Source organism: Lissotriton helveticus, chromosome 6 (assembly GCF_964261635.1).
Source record: "Lissotriton helveticus chromosome 6, aLisHel1.1, whole genome shotgun sequence".
Lineage (NCBI taxonomy): Eukaryota > Metazoa > Chordata > Amphibia > Caudata > Salamandridae > Lissotriton > Lissotriton helveticus.
In genome coordinates this window covers 69251027-69269220 of record NC_136067.1, presented here as the reverse complement: position 1 = coordinate 69269220, position 18194 = coordinate 69251027, and the positions used below count along the sequence as shown (strand labels likewise).

Genomic DNA, 18194 nt, shown 5'->3' with positions numbered 1-18194 from the left:
ATCATCCCCTGGATAAATTGGATCAAATGGATATGAATTAATATTGGATTTATGTTGCATTTAGAAGCACTCCGCATTTTAAAACCACACATCTCAGAAAATTGTATTTAGTCTAAGTAGATATCTATTTGCTGTTAATCTAATACGTAAGTGAAATGGATTGAAATTTAAAAAAAAATCTTACTATAATAATTATTAATGTCGAATTTAAATATTGCACATTTAGATTGAATTCCACAAAACTATACCTTACGTAGTTGAAATTTATCAACACATGATTGACACATTTGCACTTTATACCCATTGATGAATGTTATGCACTTTATTGGTCCTATATTAAGTGCTTTTGGAGTGTTGTATCTATTTGAAATGCACCTAGGTAGTAAAGAAGATGTCAAAAGCATTTGTACTTTATTAGTTTCAGGTTTGTTTAAAATTTTTAATAGGTTTTAACTATGTGTGCCCAAGGTGTCATTTAAGTGTTATTACCCATATCTAAAACTGATTTTATTAAATTTTATATAGATGGCTCGCCATAACAATATAACCAATATCTATAGGCCTGGACTGCATCATACAAATTGTCCTGATCTTTTTAAATATACATGTATTGCATCAAGCTGTATCTTTTATGGTTTTTAAATCGAATAAAGATAGTGAATAATGTCCACTGTGTTTTGTCTGCATCAGGCCGTGCATGCTGCAGTGGCAGTCTGCATGGCTGTGGTCAGGGGTCCCTATGGGACCCTCTTCAGCTCCAAGGCCCTAGCTATACAGGCAACATTTACTAGGTATTTATAGGGGGGTCTGAAGGGCCAATTGTGGAAGTGTTTTACAATTGTACTGGGAACCTGGATAGCAGAGATCCAGTACTCTTCAGTCAAAACGTGTGTGTGTGGGGGTTCTACAACAGAACCCTATGTTCGAGGCATATGAGCTGCAGAATACATATTTGTGCATAGATCGCCATCTGGTGTTGGGCTCAGATGTTTGCAGTTTGTCGTTGTCTTGGAAGAAGTCTTTGTAGTCAAGAGATGGGTGACTCCTCCCTTGGACGATAGTGCGCATGGTCATCGACTCCATCCTCAGTTTTATTTCCACCAGCAGGGTCGGATGTGACTTGCTGCGCTCCGGTTCGGTACCGTGGTCCAAACTTCTTTCGACGCGCAACTTATCACACTCAACTGTATTGTTTCGTTCGCATGCCTTTTGACGCGCACACTCCCAAATCCTCAATTCCGGTCATCAGCGCGAGCTGCTGGGCCTATCGGCGCCATTCGGGCCTACAGCTAACGGAAAGTACTCCATTTAAAAAATGCCCCCAGTGTGGAGCTAAATTTCCACACAGTGACCATCACAAGGTCTGCAACCTTTGTCTATCACCAGAGCATGAAGAAATGGATGGCCAAGCCTGCACCTCTTTTCGATCCAAGAAAACCATCTGTGATCGCCGGGCTCGACGACACGTTATGGCACATTAGGCTGCACCGGTGCCAGAAGACCTTTTTGATGAAGGCCCGTCGTTCCAGAGGCAGAGGATTCAGAAGAGCTCGAGATAGTCTCTGAAGCTGACGACGTCGACTCCGATGACCACATCACTCCAGGGCAACGAGTGAGTACAAATGTCCCTGCCCCTTCCGAAAAACTGAAGGCTCCGGTTAAAACTTCGCCTCAAGGCCTTAGTCGAGACCAAAAGAAAGTTTCAGAAGCCCCGCCCCGACAGCTAGGGACTGAGCAAGCCGCATATCAGTACCCAAAAAACACCTTCGGTACCGAAATTTGGGATAATCAACTTCATTAGGTCCGAAAAGGCCTCCGCGCCGAACCTTTCGGCACTGAAACACCATAAGGCCTCGGAACCAGAAAAGCACCAACATTCTTTGGATCCGAAGAAAAGTTCCGACTCCGCTCTCACTTTCAAGCCAAAGAGCACAAATCTCCTCCTACAGCTATAGACACCAAATTAAAGCCACGCTTGGAACCAAAAACACTGGCCCGAAAGAAGACCAGCAGGAAGAATTGTTTCGGCCAGATCCTATCGATCCGAAACAAAAAACATTACATGTGGACCCTAAAACAGGCCATATTGTCAGTCTTCCAGCAAAAAAAGGACATCTGATACCTCACCCACACCTGATGTACCTGTAAAGAAGAGAGTCTTTGCAACCTCACCCATAAGACCATCTTTTTCCTATCCTTCCTACTATACCTTTATCTCCAATAAACTCTCCTAGATTTTTTCCATGCTCACCCTTACCACCACAGGATGAGGATGGGGTGGACACAATAAGGATCCCTTAGATGACCCTGATGATAACTCTACCCCACCACAGGACACATGGGACGATTACGATGATCCCACAAATCCTCCAGACCTTCCTGATCCAGACCCGTACCCATCTAAGCCATCACCCCCAGATGATAGTATCGTTTTTAGTCCGCTTGTTAATAGAGGTGCGCAGTATCATGGCTTGGAACTACATTCTGACCCGATGGAAGAAGACTTCCTACTAGATACTTTTTCCTAGTCACAAAGAGCAATACACACATTGCCAATGTTCAAAGGTGTCATTAAACATGCACCAGACATATTTAAAGACCCCGTCAGGACCAGGATTCTCAATCCCCGGATTGATAAAAAATATAAGCCTGCCCCTAAGGATCCAGTATACATCAAAGGACAACTCCCCTTAGATTCTCTAGTAGTGTCCAATCCTAGAAAACGTGCAAATTCCCAAACCTCTGGTGATGCACCACACCCAAGGAGTCAAAACTGCTGGATGCATCAGGTAAAAGAGTTGCTTCCCAAGCAGCCAATCACTGGAGCATAGCTAACGCGCAAGCTATACTTGCCAGATATGACAGAGCTCACTATGACGAGCTTGAAGATCTTATCCAACACTTACCTGACCAGTACAAGGCCAAAACCAACAATCTGGTCCAGGAGGAAAAGTTCATTACAAATGCATCCATCAAATGTGCCCTTGATGCAGCAGACACTGCATCTAGATCTATTTACACTAGTGTCTTACTCCGCAGATATGCATGGTTACGTATTTCTGGGTTTAAACAGGAAGTGCAAACAACTATTTTAAATCAGCCGTTTGATCAAGAACACCTGTTTGGCCCAGCTGTGGACACAACTCTAGAAAAAATGAAACTGCAAAATCTATGGGAGCATTGCATTTAAAATGTTAACAATGGCCCTGATTCTGATTGGATGGTGTGATTGGACTTGCAAAACTCACATTTTCATATACTCGTCCTTCAGTCCCACAGAGGTTATCTACAGTTCAAGATAGGCAGGGGCATTTTCAGTTTGCTGTGCTTGTCGCCTCATCGCCCCTCACAGATGAAAGTGATGGCAGTGGCTCCTTCCCACCTTCTGAGGTCATGTATGCCAATTTTGCCCTCACGCCTTGAGTGGCTCTTGAATGTTGGTTTTGCACTGTCGGTCTTAGACCACCTCTAGAGCATGTTGAACAGCCTGACATAATTGGGGTTCATTGTCAACAAGCCGAAGTGGCACTGAATTCCTTTACAGACACGCTCGAGTTCATTGGAGTTTTCCTGGAGCAGTTGAAGGCCTCTCTGCAGTTCAACGAGTGCCAGATATTCAGGCTGTGATCCCAATGTTTCAGCGTCCGTCCTCTATTATGATTAGAGCATCTCTGAAGCTTCTTGGCCTCTTAGCTTCCTGCATTCTCTTTGTCTGCTATGCCAGGTGACATATGCTCTGTGATAGAATCTGAAGTTCCAGTGGGCCCAGCATCAAGGAATTCTATTGGATGTCATGCATATTTCAGAGGAGACAGCTCATGACTGTAGTGGTGGCTGCTCAAATAAAATTGGTCTAGTGGCAGGCCCCGCTCCCTTCTCCACTCAAAGCTGATTGTGATGACTAGACGCATCACTGCAGGGTTGGGGAGATGGAGATCCTGGGGTCTCTTGTCTCCAATGAAAGACTGGCTCTATAGCAGTCTGTTGGAGCTAAGGGCCATTTATCTAACTTTGAAGGCTAGATGAAGGCTGGTGCAGGTTCTCAGGAACAACCGCACCACCATGTATATTGCAACACACAAGACAGGGTTGGGTCTTCGATTCTGTGGCAGGATGCTGTACATATATGGAGTTAGTTGGAACGTAAGGGCATTTTGCAGACCTCCTGCCAGGGTCCCTTGAATGCCATAGCAGACAAGCTGAGCACACAGCATCTGTCTGATCACAAATGGTGTCTACATCCAGAGGTAGGACCGGGCATATTCTGGCAGTGGGGTGATATTTTTGCCACCATCAAGAATGTGCAGTGTTGAGTGTTTTGCACATTGGAGTTTCTATGAGAACACTCCATAGGAGCTGCAGTCGCACTGGAATAGAATGTGGGACTTCTGTAACCTTTCCGACTCTGGCCTCTCCTGCCCAAAGTTCGGAAACAGATCAGGAATGACTGGGCCCACATCATCCTAGTAGCTCAAGATTGGACCAGGAGAATGTTCTACCTGGGACTTCTGGGCATAAGCATCTCTCCTTAATCAGGCTACCACTTCAAGAACATCTTAAGTTGTAGCAGCAGGGCAGGGACTTCCACCTGAATCTGCTCGATCTACACCTCCTTGTGTGGAGACTGAGCTGTGGCAGTTGACTGCTTTTGATCTACTTGCCAAAGGGGTGGGTTGTCAACATTGTCACCAAGTGCCCTTCCACAAGCTCCATTTACCCTGGGCTCTGGAACAAATTTGTTGCCTGATGTGGTGTCAACACGTGTGATCCTTTACAAGCAAAGCTGTTGGATGTTCTTTTGCTTGTTTTATTTTTGGTCCAGCAAAGCCTTGCATTGGACAGTTTAAATATTATTTGTTGGCCCTTTTGGATTTCTACTTTTTCCCGTCCAGTTGTCCTACTTTAAATCACCTGTGATGCGATTTATAAAAAGGTTTTCTACACCTCTTTCCTCCCAAACCGTGTGTGTTGCCACAGTGAGAACTTAGCTTGATCTTGACTTTTCTCATATGTACACACTTCAAGCCGATGCTTGCTGCTTGCTAAGTCTCCTGGCTTTATAGACTGTCTTCTTCATTTCAATTGTCAGCTCATTGCATGAGTGAACTTCAGACACTGTTAGTGCAACCGGCCTACTCCACCTTTTTTCCAGCCAAATTGGTGCTGAGGACTCAGACTGCCTACTTCGCTATAGTCGTGACTCCCTATCACATTGGATAATCTACCACCCTTCCAGCGTCCGTAGAGGAGGAGAGCTTTGTCGTCAGGATTCCACATGGAATTTGCACGTTTACATTGACTGGATCAAGGAACACCTTGTGGACAATCAGTTTTCCTGCGGGGTTCTCCAGGGCAAAGAAAGGGAAGGCTGTGGAAAAGAGGAACCCGGTTGAGGTGCATAGTCCTCTGCATTAAGACCTACTACATACTGGCCATGAGACATCCTCCAGAAAGTCTGCGAGCCCATTATACAAGGACTAAGACCGCTACCACTGCGTTGGCATATGGACTGCCTGTCCTTCAAATCTGCTAGGCTGCAACATGGGTGTGCGTACACACATTAATGACGCACGGCTGCCTTGACAGCCTCGAGCCCGGAGAGCAGTGCATTTCGCCGCCTTTGCCCTGCAAGACTTTTTGGTCTGAGTCCACACCGCGATCCCTCCACTTGTGGCGCTACAGCTTTTTGTATCTATTCTAAGGTGGGGGATCCATCAGAATAAATAGATACTTGCCTTGGATAACCCTTTCAATTGGATATTCTACCTAATCCTAGAATCCTCATTGCCATCTTGTCTCTCCCTTTTGTGGAGTGGCCTCTGTTTAACATTTAAAAAGGTCCCAAATTAGAAATTAGCTCAGTGGTACCATCTGACCGAATTGGGCTGGGGTGGAGCTTATATGTGGTTCTGCTCTATCACTACTTGGTGTGTAGGGATCCAGCGCAGAGCCGCACAGCACTGCCTATTGGCACGCTGGAGCATTGCTGGAGAAAAGTCTCCAGATCCAGGGAAAGTTGAGGAATCTGCTGTTCAAGTATACACTAGAAAGAGTGTTACCAAAGGTAACTTACTTGTTCTCTTGGCAAGAATGTGCTTCTCTTTATCTCCCGGATTGTTTCCAGTAAGTTTATTAGAAAGACTCTGTAACTTCTCAGAAATATTTGAAGCAGGGAGTCCTTGTCTCCCATTCTTTCAATTGAATTAGCACGTGTGTAGGATGGAGCACATGCAAGGGCTACACAATGGACAGCATAGACGTAAGACATGAACAAATAAGCAGACCTTGGGGCGGATAAAGCTATGACAAAGAAAGTAAGGGAGAATGAAATGGTTGAAATATGTATTAAAGAGAAGTGGAAGATAAGTAACAACAGCCATAGGAACTGTAACGCACCCTTTGAAAGATGCAAAGCAAACAGTGGAGGGAGAGCAGGGCATAGCAATATTAGAAAAAAGGAGAGGAGCGTGTTGGGAGGAAGATGAATATTAGGGCAAGAAAGACTAGATCAGTGGGGATAATAGGATACTTTGATAGTGGAGGAGCTGTGACTGGCAGGAAAGGTGTACAAAGAAGGAGTGAGACGGGCAATGATCTTAAAACGAAAAAAAAGCGATTCAGCAGTCAGTAGAATGGATACAGCATATTTCCTCTTATATTAAGAAATACAAGGAGATTCTAAAGAACATACGTGTTGAAGTCTGGCATGTAAAGCCACACAGGGGGCCTGGAGGAAACATTGCCACTATTTGAATTGCACCTATGCTTAATAAAACAAGAGAGGTAGCAGCAGTGGCCTTTCACAGGCATGTGCCCACCTTAGTATTGCGCAGCCAGCTATGCGGGCTATTGATAATGATGTTTTAAATCTGTTTTTTCCTGAATCTTTCATCATAAACAATGCTTCCTATGGATAGTCTTCTGCAAACTATTTGACTGAGAAATGACAGGCAATGTCTTGCCTCCCTTCCCCCTTGGAAGGAAGGAGATCAGAACGAGTAGGGAAAGATTATGTGGATACTCTTTAGGGGCAGCAAATTGCTTTGCTTGCCAAGAGGAGAACATAGAAAGTCTGTATTCTCAACTTCTAAAGAAACTGCTTTCATTTAGGAACACTTCCGGCTGCACAGCTTCTTGAGCAGCTTTTTACGCAGTTATGACAGAGTGATAGCCAACACGTGATTATCAGATTCTGAACAATGGAAAATATTTGTTTTCTCCTCCTGAAAGTAATTTAGGAATAATCTTGTTGCCGCAGCATACAATCCGTCCAGTATGGTTCCTGGATGGAAGAACTCAGGATATATGATAACCACGTACCTTCCACCACTGATCAATTTTTTTTTAATGGGTTTTCTGCTTTAGATAGACTGTTATTCATGTTGACCGACCTTGAGGTGTCCTTTTTGTTGGACATTTTAATGATGCCCTTGCATTTTGGCGTGATCCCGTGGCTTCCAGTGACATAAATTATTTTTAAATTGAAGACATTCTATGCTTAGCATTCGAGTCATTGTGATAATGAGTTACAGCTGTAGAGACTATTTCAGGTAGTCTTTCACATTTGGCCTGTTTTCCTTCTGAATGTTGCTTTCTCAGTGGATTTATGCCGTTTTACATCTGATCTTTTTAGGAAGTTTAGATAGACCTTTATAGGTTAGGGTCTGGAAGAGGGTTTACGCTGGAGTCACTTTCTCCTAGAGAAAGGGTTAGCTAGGCTAACAGTTTTGCTTGACCACGGTATCTGTTGGATGACCTATTGTATACTGCCTATCCATGCTGGTAAGACATTGCTATCGTCCGAATTATAATGGTTGTGTTTTGACCAAGTTTGCCACCAGAGACGACAACATTTAGATGCCATCTATAAGTCAGCATTTCTTTTTTAGAGCTGGTTCTTATTGATTCATGGAGTGTGCATTAGGAAGCTAATGCCTAGCTCTTCTCTTGGCAGGTGAGGGCGGCGTAGATGGCGATGGAGACATCACTCGTCCTGAAAACATAACTGCATTCCGGAACTTTGTATTGGACAACACAGATCGCAAAGGAGTGCACTTTTTAATGGCAGATGGGGTATGTTCTCTATTTCAAATAGTGCTGTGATGCCACCCTACTCTAGGTGACAAATGTGTTTAAATAACAATTGTTAACAGTGTGTTAAAGGGAGATAAATACTTAAGGTAGGAAGAATTTGAAAAAGCCCTTTTTCGTAAGTCATTGACACATAGGCATCCTAACACTGATTGTAAGTGCCTACACGCTTAGACTTTTTATGTATGTTTTGGGCTAATAATGTGAATCTATAGGATGTGCTGTGACTCCTGGTGGAAATTGTAGTGGATCATTTAGAGCTTAGAGATGGTCACAATAATTTGATAATTGCTCCATAATTTCCAAGACGTTCAGTACAGAGGAGCGGAGGATAGGTAGGAAGATCATTTTGCGCTTTTTTGTTTGGTAAGGGGTAAGGTTTTGAGTGGGGGGATGCAAAAGAGGAAGGAGGGGAGAGCAGGTTTTGAGAACCTCTAATGCTATTAAGTTTTTATTTATACTGTGATCATTCTCCAGGCTTTGTGCTGCAGTATCGTAGCATCACAATATTTACACCTTGAGTGACATGTTGTAGTATTGCTATTATTATAATGTGTTTTATAACTATCATTATTCTGTATCTCTTGTGACATCCTTATAAAATTTATATTTTCATGACAATTTTCACTGTTTTCTGCAGGGCTTTTCTGTAGAAGGCCAGGAGAACATACAGGAAATTCTTAGTAAGCAGCTGACACTTTGCCAGTTCCTCATGGGATTATCAATTATTCGAACAGGTATTTTTTTCCTTCTTTCTTAGGCATTTGTGTTAGTCTGATGAATACTAAATTAACAGTTATTTCCAACTATATTTTTCTTTATTTCGCACCTTACCTTTGTAAAGCCATCACTGATCTTGTATTTCGGCTTCCCATCTAGACCCCCATAGGGGAATTTGTAGGAACATATATATGTTGTTTTTAATAGAATACATTCCTATTAATTCCAAATGGCTTTGTGGTTGTGCTACAATTTCAATGATTTTAAAATAATGTATGTCTGTATTTCACAACTAATATGCCCCACGTCTCGTATTCTCTAAATTATCACCTCTTAAAGTCCACTAGAAAATGTTGCAGAGACCACATTTTCATATGCCTAAAACATTACAGTTCATGTTACTAAGTTTGTCATCAGGCTCTAATATACATTATGGAGGATAGGAATATTATATTGTTATCCCATTTCGTTAACTTTTTAACATAGGTTTTAAAATGAGGTCACTTGCAACGTATTGGTTCTGCATTTTCAGGGTCAGTCATTCTCTTTATAATTAGTAATGTTAAGCTGCTCTATTTCATGGAGTTGGAGTGCCTTTATATCGCCAGATACCCAGAACTACTAGTCTACGCGTCTTCTTTCCCTTTGAGGCAGTGTAGTTGAGTGAGGTGCAGTAAGAAGTGTTGACACAGATATGTAGCAAGGAGAAGGATGTTAGGCTTTACTGGTTGCCAAAACCAGTTTGCAACAACCACAACTTCTGACACTCAATCAGCTCATGGAGAATTCCAAAGTTTTAGGGACAAACAAATTAACAGCATGCCATGTTGGCACTAGATACCTTGGGTGCATTTGTTTCTGTGCAACGGAAAAATACTGGAATACTTGGGGATCATTTATAGCAAGAGATTCTTTTTAGTTCCTTATTAACCAAGACCTATTTGATTTTACTAACAGTGTATACATAATACACCTACTTCTGATGAATACTTCTAACCACAGATTCCTCAACTTTTGAATATTTCCCAGGTGCCAGACTGGTTCTTGAAACTCTAAAGCTGGGAACATCGTTTACAACGCGGTGTTTACACCGCACTACCTTAACAACGCTGCCATTACAACGCAAGTCGTTATTACGACTTGCGCTGGATGGCGCTGTTGGTTAAGGAATATTGTAATTTTATATTCCAACACCTTCCCTATTGTTAGGTGGACTGGTGTTGGAATATAAAATTATAACATTCCACAATCCGCGCCCTCCAACGCAAGTCGTTGTAACGACTTGCGTTGTAATGGCAGCGTTGTCAAGTACCGCGATCTAAAAGATCGCGTTGTACTGACATACATCCCTCTAAAGCAGTACTCCTGCATGCTCTGACATCATTCTGCTCCAGGAGTGACAAGCGGAGCCACATATAAGTGCCACCCATGCTTGCTAACTTTAGTTGCTTCCTTTCCATGCCTCCAGACAAGGATCAGAACTACTTTGTGGTCTCTGATGAGACTTTTTCTTCACAATGTTTTCTAAATCCATTGTGCCAGGGAAAATGTCACCTCCCAAAATAGGGTTCATGACTTTTAGGGACTTTTGCAAAGAGATATCTGTGATCGATACACCTGAGGTATGACTTCAGTGCCTGGTGTCGGAACACTTTCCAAGGCCTCATCAAAAGACTCCATGCCGGGTCCGGTCAAAGTCGAAAATAAGGTCATGTTCCTGTGGCAGATCATAACCACGACCATTGTCATTGGGTAAGTCCAAGAAGAAATATATAAGAAGTCGAGTCCGGGCTCAGCCCCTTCCTGCCACTCAACTCCAAAGAAGACAAAGTGCCCCTTTTTGACATGGTCCAAAAGGTTGCTAACCTGGTCCTCAGTGCCAGTGCTCTTTCCCTTAAACAAGGTAACTATTCAATAGTACCCCAGTTGGCAAGAACATTAGCACCTCTGTAAGTCCCTAGTTAAAGGTACCCCTGGTACCGAGGGCATTGGTACTAAAGAGGGTCCCTAAGGGCTACAGCATGCATAGTGCCACCACCAAACTCATGCAGACTGCCATTGCAGCCTTTGTGAAATTGTGCAAACAAATGTGAAAACACGAACGGCGCACACCCTGTGTGCCACGCCCACAGACACTGCATACAATATATGTAAGTCTCGCCTACATGAGGTCTTATAGCCCTAAGGCATGGTGAATTATGTTACATATAAAGACATATCTGCATGAGCAGATATGCCCCTGTGCTGTCTAGTTCAATTGCTAGATAATGCAAGTGAAGAGGCAAGCCATTTAAGTATTTGTAGTGGGCACTGATCATTACGAGTTCCCTAGCTACATAATTGCTTCACTGAAACACGTGGTGTGTACTATCAAACACCTTTTCTTAATAAATCTATACTGATGCCAGTAGCAAATGTATTAAAACATGCACCAGATGGCACCTTAGAGGTGCCCTCTGAAAACCTACCAGCGTTTTAGTGTTCTGGCTGACTGGTCTTGTCCGGCCTGCCACCACATACTAGTTTCTGACCCCCTACAGGTAATAGCCTATGCTCTCTGAGGACAAAAAGAATGCCTGCTGTGGAGGAAGGTGTTCACATCTCCTCCAGCAGGATGGCTAGGGATTTAGCATATTAAGACCAGGGGCTTCAAAGCCCCTGCTGCCTTTGATATGCAACCCAAGCTTCCCCCAGATCTGGGAGAGATACCCCCTTCTCTGGGTCCATTTGGTACCGGGATAGACAGGGACTTAGCTATGTCAGTAGGTATGTTGCACTACCAGGCTAGTCACACCCCTAAGGTGAAAAAATATAAACTGGTAACCACGCAGGCAAGGGCGCTCAACACTATCCCCAGGGATATTCAATATAATGTAGGAATGATGGTGCTGCAAGGTGAGAAAAGGGTGGTTACCAGACTACCATTAGGTGCCACACCAGGGTGTGGAACAGTAACACTTAACAATGGGAGATCCCACCTGCGCTCCAATATATGTAAATAAAGATTTCACTAGTAATCAACTACAATCACAAAGGATAAGTTAGAATTTAAGTTTCACAAGTATAACTCTAGAGTTGTAACCATAAGTTTCTGGTCACAAAGTTTCAAAGTCCATTCCTCAAGTCCATGATAATAGCTCAAACAAATCCAGTATATATGACTGGTGGGCTGTCTGATGTGCTCCAAGAAAGAAGTGTTCCACTATTTTGATTTTGGTGGAATTAGGACCTCTGGGACAGGGCTATTCTCGCTTCCCACAGGAAGTGGTCATATTTGGGGGGGGGGGTGTTTTGACCCCAGGTGTGAGCAGGCCATTGGCTACTACCCTTCCTTACCCTTAATGTCCCTAAATTCAGTATTTAAGAAGTAGGACAAAGAAGACCCGAAGAATGCAAGAACTGAAGACTAGCCGTGGATTTAGCGGCAAACCATACCAGCCTGCTCCTGTCTCAATAATTGCACAGAACGGACTCCTACTGCAGCTGTGCATCCTCCAAAAGCCTTGTTGGTCTGCCAGCACTTCGTCAACCCGGCAGCATCTCCCTTGAAGTGGAGGTCCACTTGCCTGCAGGAACCAACCGCAATGTCCCGTTCACTGTTCTGCTGACCACCAGGTCCACCGACTCAGCACCCACCCAGGAGGAGGTCACCATGCTCCAGAGAGTCAGAACCGTCACCCCACCAAGTTTGGAGATGCCATGACCCGCCCTGCACCAGTACCCGGGGTACTGAACACCTTGCAGCAACAAAGGCTTGTTTAATATCCAGCCTGGCCACCAACACTGCCAAGACGGACGAAGTGGGACTCCCAGACCATAGAGGCCATCGCAGAGAGTGGCCATGCTGTCCTGTTTTGTCCCCCTTTCGGGTCTGACATACAGGAACAGCTGACCAGAACCCTCTGCACCCGAGCTCCTCGAATATGTCCATGAACACCGACTATGCCCCCCTGCTCCGAAGAACCTCACGAACTGAGCCCCCTGTTTGGGGCTCCAAGACTGGTCCCGAAGTCTCCCTGTGCAGTCTGTTTCTTGGTGCCACCCCTCCCTCTTATTTGTCAACGGTGTAGCGCGCAAGGCTACAGACCCATCCAGCATCTCTACACCCGGACCAGAGTGGCCATGCTGTCCTGTTTTGTCCCCCTTTCGGGTATGACACACAGCAACAGCTGACCAGAACCCTTTGCACCCGAGCTCCTCGACCAATGTCCATGAATACCGACTATGCCCCCCTGCTCCGAAGAACCTCACGAACTGAGTCCCCTGTTTGGGACGCCAAGACTGGTCCCGAAGTCTCCCTGTGCAGTCTGTTTCTTGGTGCCTCCCCTCCCCCTTATTTGTCAACGGTGTAGCGTGCAAGGCTACAGACCCATCAGACATCTCTACACCCGGACCAGAGTGGCCATGCTGTCCTGTTTTGTCCCCCTTTAGGGTCTGACATCTGGAACAGCTAACCAAAACCATCTGCACCTAAGCTTCTCGGCCCAGGTTAATGAACACCGACCATGGTCCCCTGCAACGAAGAACCCCATGAACTGAGCCCCCGTTTGGGGCTCCAATACTTGTCCCAAGGTCCCCTGGTGCAGTCTGTTTCTTGGTGCCATACTCCTCTCCCCTCCCCTTATTTGTCAACGGTGTAGCGTGCAAGGCTACCAACCTATCCAGAATCTCTACACCCGGACACTCCAGGGCAGGTAAACCCAAACTGTTGGTGGATCTTGTGATCTTGACACCCTGCATATTAAGTCCAAAAGGGGAACCCTGAAATACAATTCCAAATACTTGGATGCAGTATGTTTCTTTCACCGTGCGAAAGCATTACTGTGTAAAAACACATTTGTGTAAAATTTTTACTGGGCTGTAAAAATTAATAACTTTGAAAGTAATTACCTAATTCTGAAGATCTTGGTGTCTAAAATATTATAACACTCATGGTTATTTTTCTAAATTGGTTTTAAGTTTCTTCTAGAGTGTGTGTCTCATTTATTGACTCTTTACAAGAAATGTTTAACACTATGCTCTGATTAGCCTAAACTGCTCACCCACACCACCTAAAAAAAGAGCATTTGGGATTATTAATTTAAGCCCTGAAAGCTAATAAGGTTTGTCTGGACTTTCTATATAATGTACCTTTTTTGGTGCACTGCATTAAATGCCAGCTTCCTACAATAATTACAAAAAGGGGGTGGTGATGGACAGAGTATCTGAGTTAATCAGAACACTCCTACCCAGTCAACAGATCAGGGCTTGATCCATCACCGTTTTTTAGCTCACTGCACCATCCCAGTTCAGAACCTGGCTATATGCAAATTAGTCTGTCCCTGGCCCAGTGCATCATGGGAACAGGGCAGACCAAACTACCAAGCCAATTCTTCACTGGAGAGGAAACAAGCTTCCGGGGACCGGTTTCTGGCATTACAGCCGTCTTCGGCCCGGCTTGCTTGAATCCTGATGGTGCAATGAGCAAGGGACTCATGTCTGAGCATACCCTTCCACACTCATGGTGGCCAAAATAATTACAAAAAGGGGGGTGGTGATGGACAGAGTATCTGAGTTAATCAGAACACTCCTACCCAGTCAACAGATCAGGGCTTGATCCATCACCGTTTTTTAGCTCACTGCACCATCCCAGTTCAGAACCTGGCTATATGCAAATTAGTCTGTCCCTGGCCCAGTGCATCATGGGAACAGGGCAGACCAAACTACCAAGCCAATTCTTCACTGGAGAGGAAACAAGCTTCCGGGGACCGGTTTCTGGCATTACAGCCGTCTTCGGCCCGGCTTGCTTGAGTCCTGATGGTGCAATGAGCAAGGGACTCATGTCTGAGCATACCCTTCCACACTCATGGTGGCCAAAATAATTACAAAAAGGGGGTGGTGATGGACAGAGTATCTGAGTTAATCAGAACACTCCTACCCAGTCAACAGATCAGGGCTTGATCCATCACCGTTTTTTAGCTCACTGCACCATCCCAGTTCAGAACCTGGCTATATGCAAATTAGTCTGTCCCTGGCCCAGTGCATCATGGGAACAGGGCAGACCAAACTACCAAGCCAATTCTTCACTGGAGAGGAAACAAGCTTCCGGGGACCGGTTTCTGGCATTACAGCCGTCTTCGGCCCGGCTTGCTTGAATCCTGATGGTGCAATGAGCAAGGGACTCATGTCTGAGCATACCCTTCCACACTCATGGTGGCCAAAATAATTACAATTACAATGGCGTCAACATGCCCCCTACTCTTGCTCTCCATCATAGCCAAAACGATCCTGATAAAACCCAAATTTCTGTGTCCATTGGCGATGTTGCAGCAAATGTAGAGCTTTTTGAGAAGACACTGCATCTCTTAGGCACATTATCGGCTCCTTTTTGTTGTGCCTCTAGACCCTAAGGATCAGCAAAGGCCTCCAAGCAGGTCCACCCTCAGCACTGGAGAAGTGTGGCTCAATGGTTAGAGCAGGCAGACCTTGATGCAGAGCTCTGGCCAGGGACCAGGGTTCGATTCCCACCTCGGTGGGTCTCCGGCTCATTAATTCCCCTGACTTGATAATCTTGCCTCAGTGCCTGTTCTGATCATGGGTCCCACGCTGCAACTCTGGGCAATAGCTTGCTTAGTCTCCGCAACGGCCCCAAAAGCGCTGGGATGCCTGGCTGCACCTGCGGGGTGCCCAGGAGTGGACATTTCCCAGGAAAGCCAGGAAGGGTTCCTAAGCGGTATACGGACAGCGCCGGGGCACCTCCGGTGGAGGTAGCTGTGCGCTTTACAAATTCCGACATTTACATTTACATTCACTGTCTGTGATGTCCGAACCCAGTTTGGGTTTTGCACTGACTCTTTGCGCCTGTTGTTTCTGCATTTATTCTGGTGACAAATTTTCCAGAGGAAGAGGAACAGCCAATTGTGCTCTCAAGACCAAGCTCACCTTGACTGAGGCTGCTTTCCAATCCTACTGAGTGTAAGAAACTGGCTCTATATATATACTATCTCAAAATGAGCAAACACAGTACATTGAAATGTATAGGCTTTTTCACCAAATTGCAGGTAAGTTTTTTTTGTCGCAGGGTGCTCCAAATGGGGTGTCTGTTGATACCCAACAACAACAAAAAAATAGAAGTAGGACTACAAAATAGTGGAGAATTCCGTACCCAACCACTAGATGGTGGAATAATGCACAGCATGTGAATCCAGAAATTAGTTTAAGTTGCAAAACTACACCTACAGGTAAGCAACTATACTTTATGGCTATGTTCACAAAGACACAAGAGAGTGACAGAGTGCACACCGGTTTTATCACTAGTTTGTCACTTTTGTATTTATTCGCGTGCTTGGCCCAGAATCGCGGTCTGCCCTAAACCACGTGCTTGTGAAAACATTAGGAACAATGGGGCAAACTCTCACCCCATTACCGGACGCACAGCGATCATAGAAGCATTCCAATAATGCGACGTTTTAAACCAAGTTCGTTCCAACGTTAATTCAAAGTTTATTCAAGTTGTTCACGATATCCAGGATTTATCAAAAGTCAGGTGCGAGGCATTTTGCTAGCATCACTAAAACCTCAAAAGGCACAGACATGCCAAGGCCTTAATCGGTAGCTAGGAGTGTATGCCAGTAATCTTCATGAATTCTTCACGATAACCCAATGCATTTCGGGCCTTGTCTTGGCCCTTCGTCAGGGGTATTTCTACAATTAAAAAACAATGTTTCAATACAAAAAAAATGTATCTAAGTACATGTTTAAACGTATTGCAGAGCGATTATATCATAACCTTTTCAACGTTTTCCCGCTAACCGTGACTATAAACCGCCACTAAATTCTTAATTGATGTCTCCCTTATTCATCTCATGTATAGTTGCATTTATACATCCCTGTGTAATGATCTTAAACATACCAATTGCAATGTACTGCCTCCATTTAATTTCCACGCTGATTAGAACTATTCTATACGTGCGTAAATTGAGATGCTGTTATTAAAATTGATTTACAAGCAGAATCTCTTCCATCAAGTTCCTTACCTTTACAAACATCCTTCTCGTTCCCTCCCAGGTGGTTCACTAACTGTGTTTCACCCGCCATTCACTATTTAAACACCTTCGTTCAAACTCCGCCCCAAGGTGACTTTTATTAACCCTGTGTTTCCCACTGCTCTTCATTTACGATATCTTGACCCTCTCCTTACAAAGTGTCCATCCACATTATTGCGTGTGTTTAAATTCACTGTTAACACTAACTAAGTAGAAAGAGAGGTGGTCCTGTGGTATAATAAAAACTTATGATCTTCCTCATGATATTACACTACATCTCCCACCAAACATTACGCTCACTATCCTAAAGTGCCTGGATCGTTTCTAAACATCTATCTAGATTTCCCCGCCCACCCTGTTGATCTAAACAACGTTGATTGAAAAGTATCGTATATAGCGTGTTTTACACTAAAGAGCTGATTATTTACAGTATAATATAATCATTATTCCGAAGTGTATATGTACAAGAGCATGGCTTCAAAAAACATCAAAATGTATTATGTAACAGTATTAAAATGTAGTCCGGGAATCAATTTCTGAAAATGAGTTCTTCCAATAGTCTCGCAAGTGACTTCATCGTGTTCATCCATTGGTATCCTTGTCAAAGTGGGTGCTACTCGTCGAAAGGCAGACGATAGGTAATGTTATGTTATGTTATGTTAAATGTATTTTTGAGCGCACAGCTGCCCCAGTGAAGGGGCGTCCTGGCGCTATGTCTGAAAAGGAACATAACAAACAAGCGGAAGTCAAAAGGAAGCTAATAAGGCAGGGGGAAAAGATAGGTTTTCATGACTTTCCTAAAAGCAAAGAGATTTTCCAAAGAACGAATGTGGACAGGAAGTGCATTCCACAATTTGGCGGCCAACACCATGAAAGATCCAAAAGAGAATGACAGAGTGCAAACCGGTTTTATCACTAGTTTGTCACTTTTGTATTTATTCGCGTGCTTGGCCCAGAATCGTGGTCTGCCCTAAACCACGTGCTTGTGAAAACATTAGGAACAATGGGGCAAACTCTCACCCCATTACCGGACGCACAGCGATCATAGAAGCATTCCAATAATGCGACGTTTTAAACCAAGTTCGTTCCAACGTTAATTCAAAGTTTATTCAAGTTGTTCACGATATCCAGAATTTATAAAAAGTCAGGTGTGAGGCATTTTGCTAGCATCACTAAAACCTCAAAAGCTACAGACATGCCAAGGCCTTAATCGGTAGCTAGGAGTGTATGCCAGTAATCTTCATGAATTCTTCACGATAACCCAATGCATTTCGGGCCTTGTCTTGGCCCTTCGTCAGGGGTCGGAATAATGATTATATTATACTGTAAATAATCACCCCTTTTTGTAAAACACGCTAT

At 44.2% G+C, this 18194-nt stretch overlaps 1 protein-coding gene across 1 annotated transcript in view; it reads left to right on the top strand.

The window, feature by feature from the left end:
• CMTR1 (cap methyltransferase 1) overlaps positions 1 to 18194 on the top strand; it is a 650563-nt gene that overhangs the window by 213917 nt on the left and 418452 nt on the right. The window contains exons 10-11 of the mRNA XM_078647373.1: positions 7955 to 8073; positions 8732 to 8828. Coding sequence (XP_078503499.1) covers positions 7955 to 8073; positions 8732 to 8828 — 216 coding nt within the window. The remainder of the gene's footprint in view (positions 1 to 7954; positions 8074 to 8731; positions 8829 to 18194) is intronic.